The sequence below is a fragment of the Chaetomium globosum genome, genomic scaffold, assembly GCF_000143365.1.
Source record: "Chaetomium globosum CBS 148.51 scaffold_2 genomic scaffold, whole genome shotgun sequence".
NCBI classification, from domain to species: domain Eukaryota; kingdom Fungi; phylum Ascomycota; class Sordariomycetes; order Sordariales; family Chaetomiaceae; genus Chaetomium; species Chaetomium globosum.
Window position 1 is genome coordinate 2,703,738 of NT_165977.1, and position 6,959 is coordinate 2,710,696.

Here is a 6,959-nt window from a genome sequence, read left to right on the forward strand (position 1 = left end):
TTCTTCCAGGTCCACAACTTTCTTCCCCGTGCTTTTCAGCGCTAGTGAATCCCATCCGGCCCCCTCATAATCCTCCCCTCCGCATCCCTCACAAACGGCCCATCCCCATCTTTATCCGCATCCCCATTCTTATCCCCATCCCTCACAAAACAAGCAACAAAAAACCCCATCACCCCCCTCCCATCCTCCCTCTCCGCCCTCACGCACCCCTCCGCCACCACACCGGGCACTATCCCCCCATCCCCCCCATTTTCACCGCAAGCACCCAAATCCCCCCTAACAGGCCACTCCCTCATCCCGGTTACTTGCTCCCCTCGCTCGAGGATGCGCCAGCCACGCCGGCGGGCGACGGGGGAGCGCAGGGCGGCGAGCACGACCTGTTCGTTTTCGAGGGCGTGGGTGGAGCAGGTCGAGTAGGAGACGCGGGTGGCGTGGGGGAAGGTGAATGCGTGGAGGAGGATGGCGAGTTCTGTGGTGGAAGGGAGGGTTAGTTAGCTAGTTGGGGGTGAGTTGGGGTGGGGGTGAGTAGGGAGGGGAATAAGGGGATGGGAAGGGGAGGGTGAGGGGGAGGGGGGCAGTGAAATTGGTGTGAGTGAAGAGGAAGGGGGCGGCTCGTGGAGAAAGGAGTGGCTCTGTGGTAAAGGGCTCAACGGAGTTGGGGGGGTTGGAAATCGGTCACGGATGGTAGAAAGTTGGGAGGTGGGAAAGGGATGAGGTAGTTGGCAAGTAGAAAGGAGAGCACCTACGAAAAGAAGCCAGCGCCTCCAGGCCGCGTTTGGAGGGGCTTCTCAGACAGAACGGTTCTACCCCATCATCATCAATAACCACAGCTGGCGGCTCAGGCGCACGCTTCCGCTTCAGCGTCCGGTGGAACCCTCACTCCCATTCGCGGCCTTCCCCGCCGCTCCCCCAGCAGCAGGCAGGTGAAACTCGGGCGTATCATCACGCCCGACAATCCCCACTCCCCGAGCACGACGGATCCAGCAGCAGGGCCCCCACGGCCCGAAACTCAGGCGCATCAGGGTCCGTCTTGAGAAAGTCGGCGCCCGGGTGGATCACCGTGACCTTATCCGACCCCGCGGCGCGGACCATCTTGGCCAGCGTTTTAGCGCGGTTCTTATCCTTCTCAAAAGCCAGTATGCGCTGCTGACCCGCGGCAAGCCCCCCGCGCTCGTGCAGGATGGCCGCGAGGTGGGTGGTCTTGTTGCCCGGGGCGCTGCAGGCGTCGACAATGTCACCGTCCTCCGGGCGCGGGTCCAGCAGGTAGGCCGGGAAGCAGGAGGCTTTGTCCTGCAGGATGATGGCGCCGGATTGGTAGGCGGGCGTCTTGGTGAAGTCAATCCCGGGGGGTGCCGCGATGAGGTTGGGGACGTGGCTGTCGAGGCAGAGGACTTTTTTGTTAGATGAGGTGGGTGCCATGACCTCGCTGACGGTGGGGACGACTTCGAAGCCCTTGAAGGTCGTGTCTAGCTGCTCGTCGACGGTGCTCTTGAGCGAGTTGACGCGGATCCAGCGCGGGTGGGCGGGGCCGGACTGCGCATCGATCACTGCCTTCAAGGCGTCGACCGTGGGGCATTTCCTCCGTAACCTGGCCCGGGTGAATTCGGATTGGAGTCTTGCTTTGTGTTTCTCTATGGATACACGGAGTCCGTGAGAAGCAGGAAGGGCGATGCCCTTTTTGGCGAGGAGAAGATCATGGGCAAGCAGGATGGAGAGGGTTGGTGTGATCTGTGACTGTCAGTCTCCATAGCATTCTTTACACAAAAGCTGAAATATCTGCAATTTACCTTTCGCTCTTTTTGCAACAGCTGTGAGTTCTCAACCACCTCCTTCAGGACGGCACTCCATTTGCTGGATTCAAATGCCAGAGCATAAACCTGGGCAGGCGGTGATTTGAGATCTTTGTTTCCATATATCCTGGATTTGAGACTGCCCCCATGAGTAGAGGGGCCTGTGACTATGGCCGCAGTCTCGTGATAAAGAGACATGTTGAGGGTGAGCAGGAGTGGGAGAAGTTAAAGGTTGTGTTTAGTTAGTGTCAGTCGAAATTTCAGTTGGGTGAAGTAACGTTACAGGGTTAGGGTTCATTATATTCAACATGTCAGCTTCAGCTATCTATACCTCATTTCACTCTCACTCACGGCCAGCATCAAGACAGTCAGTTGTGCGCATTGGCTCTATTGGCATCTATATGTTTGCGTAGCCAACTGCTAGCCCCTCGCCCTTTGTTCCCCAGGGCCAAAAACAAGCAACTTCTCCTCCCAAAATCACTCCGCGGCCAAAACCAGCCAACAGAAGCTCCAGCGGCAGCGAGCTGACCATCAGCCCACCGCCAAAAGAATCGAAAATAAATGATAAAGATACACACAGATCGAATCGAAGATGTCGCAGCCGGTGGATGGTAGTAGATGTCTCCTCCTCCTCCCAAACCCAGCCCCAGAATGTGGTTAAGCGAATGAATGAATGTCATAGCGTCGTGAAAAACCCCCAGCAGCAAACAACCCTCCAAATCCCTTCGCCCCCCCCACGAATCCAAATCAATGTGGTATCCAGCGCCGCCTTTTCTACCCTCTCCTTTCCGCCGCGCGGCGAAAAAAAGCAGGGTCTTGAGAATCCCAGAACACCCCCTCTATGCGTGTGCCCTATCCGTCCGAAAAGGGTGACCCGAGAAGGAAAAAGCCGAAAAAGAAAAGTGTTGCAAGCAAATACAGGTGAATCCTCGCCGCCGCAAGGGCGGGAGGTGTTGTTTGATAGAAGAATATGTACGAACTACGAAACGAAAGAGTCTCTTGGACTTGGCTGGACCTGGACGTTAGACTTCCATCTATCTCCGATGCCTCCGCGAGGGCAGGCGCGCATGCTGCATATAGTGACGGCTCGCATGGCGCTTCCTCAGCGCAGCGGCGCCCGAGCCGGGCAGCTCACCGCCCTTAGCATACAGGGTCAGAGCCCAGTCGCCGCCGCAGGTCTGGTTGGCGTCGCCCTTGCAGGGGGTGGCGCACTTGGCGTCGTCGAGCTTCTCGAGCGGGCTCAGGGAGTTGCCGCAGAAGCACTCGCCGCCGTACTCGGTGCCGGCGACGGCGAAGCCCTTGGCGGAGCAGTAGTCGACGCACGCCGTGTTGCTGGCGTCGCCGATCTTGGGGAGCACCTCGCCGCGGAGCGCGCGTGCCGTCGTGTCCTTGTAGCAGCCCACGTACCTGAAGCCGGCGATGTCTGCGGGCGCGTCGCCCGACGACTGCTGCGCCGCCTGGGTGGGCGCCGGCAGGTCCTCGGCGTCGTCTACGTAGACTGTCTGGGTCTGCCAGACTGTCACTGTGTCGTAGATCGTCTTGGTGTGGATGGGGGCGGGCGCCGGGGTCGGCGCGGGGGTAGGCGCCGGCTCATCCTTCTCGAGCTCATCCTTTTCGAGCTCGTCCTGCTCCGGCTCATCCTGGCCCGACACATCGTTGATAACCGCAGACGGTACCAGCTGGAGAGTGGGTGCAGGGATGGGGATGAGGGTAGTAGGGACAGGAGGAGGGGGGGCCGCAGCGGTGGACGACGGTTTCTGGACAGGAGGCTGCTTGGAAGAGCTAGAGCTCGAGCCACCGGTTCCGGGCTGGGGCTTCGGGTCCGGCGAGGGAGCAGCGGAAGGCGAAGGAACGGGAATCGGCAGGGGAGCGGGGAGGTCGCCGCCGCCGAGGCTCCAGCCGGCAAGAGGGTTGTTGCCGGGTAGCTTCTCCAGGGTGCCGTCAACCACCTCGTCGATGGGGCACTCGATGTTGCAAGAGCCGCTAGGGTCGTTGGCGCCGTACTTCAGGCCAGCGCAGGTATGGATGCCGGCGTGGCCGGCGTTGCAGGTGTCGATGATGTGCTGAAGCTCCTCCTCGTCCCAGCCCGAGATGAAGTCGCCGTGAGCCGAGAAGCCGGTGGTGTCGCCGTTGGCGAAGACGAAGGGGCTGGCCTTACCGACCATGTCCCTGAAGCGCGGCAGGAGGTCGTGGGTCTTCCAGTACGTCTCGAAGAACATGTGCGGCAGGTGGATCCAGCCCTCAGGGCAGTCTTGCTTGCCGCCGCCCGCATCCGACGGGAACTGCATGTTGTTCTGGTAGTTGGTCAGGCCGGCCGAAGGATCGTAGCACGAGGGGAAGTGGACGTCGACACGCATGGGCGAAGCGTAGCCATCGCAATCCTGAAAGGGGAAGCCGATGCCCGCGCCCTTGTCTGATGTGGATCCGATGCCTGCCTTGGAGCCGTCGGAGCCGCTCGGCCAGGTGGGAGGGTCAAAGTTGACGCGAGGGCAGGTGATCTGCACGGGCTGAATGGGGCCCTTGGAGGGGTCCAGGTTGACGTCACCCGTATCCGCGGGGGCCGTCCTCAGCATGGCGTTTCCGCTGACGATCTGGAGACCGAGGGGGAAAGCCTTGATGTCGTCGTTGGTGGGTTCGAAGAAGTAGTAGACGTTCATGTAGTCCATCGTGACCGGCTCCAGAAGGCCGGTGGCGGGATCCTTGAAGTAGAGAAGCGGGAACCAGTAGGCGCTGAGATCGGCCTTGGGGAGCGCCGTGGTGCACTTGGACTCACGCAGCTGCTCGCCCGTCACGTTGAGGCCGAAGTTGCTGGCGCCCATGACAGTGTGGACGTGGGCCGAGGCCGTTCCGGGGGAGACAATGGGGTCAGCACGGCAAGTCGTCAGGGGGCCTTTTCCATAGTGACGCAGCACGGCGAAGGTGCGTTTGTCCTTGGCCGCGGAGGCAGTGGCGACCAAAGCCGCCAGGGCGGTAGCGAAAAGCATCTTGTTGGTGATTTGGGTGTTTCGAGGTTCTATTTGTTTGGTATGTTTTGTGTGTCGGTTTCCTCTAGGTTGGGCGAAGAGTAGGGGTCGGTCTCTAGGACTGAGCAAAGTGTCGTTGTAGTGGCGTCAACACCGGTACCAGTTTGTCACTGAAAAGAATGCAGATAATGCTTTGTTTGAAAGGACTGTTGGTTTCCTTGCGCTCGGAAGTTGCTTTGAAGTCGAGGGCTGGGTCAAGGTTGGCAATGGATCAACCCACGTCAAGTGAGCAACAATGAGCAAAGGAGGCGCTGAGCAAGCTCGGCAGCTGTTGAAAGGGAGTGTAAATCACAAGTGCAAAGAGCACGAGCGTTAAAGGAAGGACTGGCAAAAATGCCTAGAGAAAGGAATGACAGTGTAGCCCGTGAGGTGAGGGTGGGGGAAAAGACGAGTTTGGATGGCCGCGCCGGGATGGGACGGCCGGGTTTATAGCCCGCCTCTCTGGGCGACCCGGACTCCTCCCCCTGGGCCTAGGCCATGGTGGTGGTGAGTGTGCAACCTGGAACACCTCCGCTGTCCCCGCTCACTTGCATGGTGCCTGATGGAAGCTTGGCAGGTACTTGCGGGTCTTGACTAACTCGGTTTGTTCTTCTTCTCCTTGCGCCTCGATAAGTGATGAATCACCACCAGTGTTCGAGACCGCGGTCAGGCTTTTTCCCGGGGCCAAATAAGCCAGGGCAAACATACCTTGAACCTTGAACCTGGGACTCGGGCCTTGAACCTGGAATGGAAGAAAAGCATCGTGTCCGTTGTCAGAGCGCACCCCCTGATGGCCAACAAACCCGGTCCAGGTCGGCTCGCCCGGCGGCTGTCGGTTGGCCTTGGATGTCGTGCCATGGGTTCCTCAGCTCAACGCTGCAGTAGTCCATACCACAGCATGACCCTCCCAGTGGTTAGTATGCCGTCAGAATAACTAATGGTTAAAAATTGAAGAATCCAAGAGACTCCAAGCGCTCAGAAACAACCCAAGGGCGCGGGGGTTCACAGGTTCACAGCGTCTGCCGAGATGGAGGGGACGGGAGGGGGAGGAACTTTCGTCCAGGGGAAATGTGGTCCATGCGTTGTACCTGCATTTTGCATGGTTAGCATGCCATTGGATGGCACGTCGCTTTTCTGGGCCCTGAGCTGCAGGTTCTCGGCGGTGCCTTGCTTGGATGGACAGAAAAATGAGAGAAAAAAGCTCAAGTTGCCACATGTTTCCTTGGCTATTTCTCTTGCCGTGCGTCTGTGGCGTCCAATAGGGTTATTCTCGAAAACAGGGTTTTGTGTGTGTCAACTCCAACCCGACGATCGCCGTTGGGTTTAGAGTGAGAGATCTCAGACATTTCAGAACCCAGAAGATTGGGGAATGCAAACGAAACAAATTCCCACCAGGCAGGCCCAAGCTGGGGAAATGACATGAACCTAGGTCGCTGTTTCCCATCCCATGTTTGCACATCTCGGGGATTTATGCGCCACGAGGGCACCCCTGTTACGCCCCCAACGGGCCGACTGTGGCTCCTTCATTGGCAGGGACAGAATTCAGACAGCTTCTCTGAAAGGGCAAGCACAAACACTACCGTAATTGATAACATGATGAAAATAACAAATTACTGTTTCTGTTTCTGCGAAAGTGCGGAAGCATAGGTGTGACGATGGTGACCTATTCACGTCCAATGCATCCGATCGGAGATGTTTCCTTGCCGTTGCCATGCTTGATGCCGCGCGGTTGATCATCGATTCATCCCAACCCACGGATCTGTCAAAGCGGGTCGGGAAGGTTCCCATCTCAGGAACAGCGATCCATACTGACCAATCGGGTTGCGGAAACGGGCCAAGTCAGGTTTGGGTGCGGGGCGCTTCAGTGCTGACCCTGGTAGGCTTCCCCTGAAACGCGCTATTTTGATGAGATGCCCGGTAAGGGTCAAGCCTCAGTTCCAAAAACCGCTTCTTCCAAACCTTCCGGGTTCCCCTCTTTTCCATCTCTTCCACCGGGGGCGCCACCGAAGGTTAACCGCATTTGGATCCCAGGAACGGGATGACGGGCGCGTTATCATCTTCGTAACTTCTCGAGACAACCTGGGAGGTGATTTGAGGTTGGATGGAACGTTTGCTTCGTTTCATCTTTCAATAATTCACTGTTTGCGGCCCCATGCGTCCGCACCTC

The 6,959-nt window shown here is 58.3% G+C and overlaps 2 protein-coding genes across 2 annotated transcripts; both read right to left on the bottom strand.

The window, feature by feature from the left end:
* Window positions 1–942: 942 nt before the first annotated feature.
* Window positions 943–1,988, bottom strand: CHGG_02985 (uncharacterized protein; the record flags this gene model as incomplete). Its single annotated transcript, XM_001229500.1, has 2 exons — window positions 943–1,734; window positions 1,788–1,988. 2 exons carry the CDS (start codon window positions 1,986–1,988, stop codon window positions 943–945), a joined length of 993 nt encoding a protein of 330 aa, XP_001229501.1.
* An 836-nt stretch (window positions 1,989–2,824) lies between these two features.
* On the bottom strand, window positions 2,825–5,886 carry CHGG_02986 (uncharacterized protein; the record flags this gene model as incomplete). The annotated part of the gene is made up of 3 exons (XM_001229501.1): window positions 2,825–4,803; window positions 5,501–5,534; window positions 5,881–5,886. 3 exons carry the CDS (start codon window positions 5,884–5,886, stop codon window positions 2,825–2,827), a joined length of 2,019 nt encoding a protein of 672 aa, XP_001229502.1.
* Between the last annotated feature and the right edge of the window lie 1,073 nt (window positions 5,887–6,959).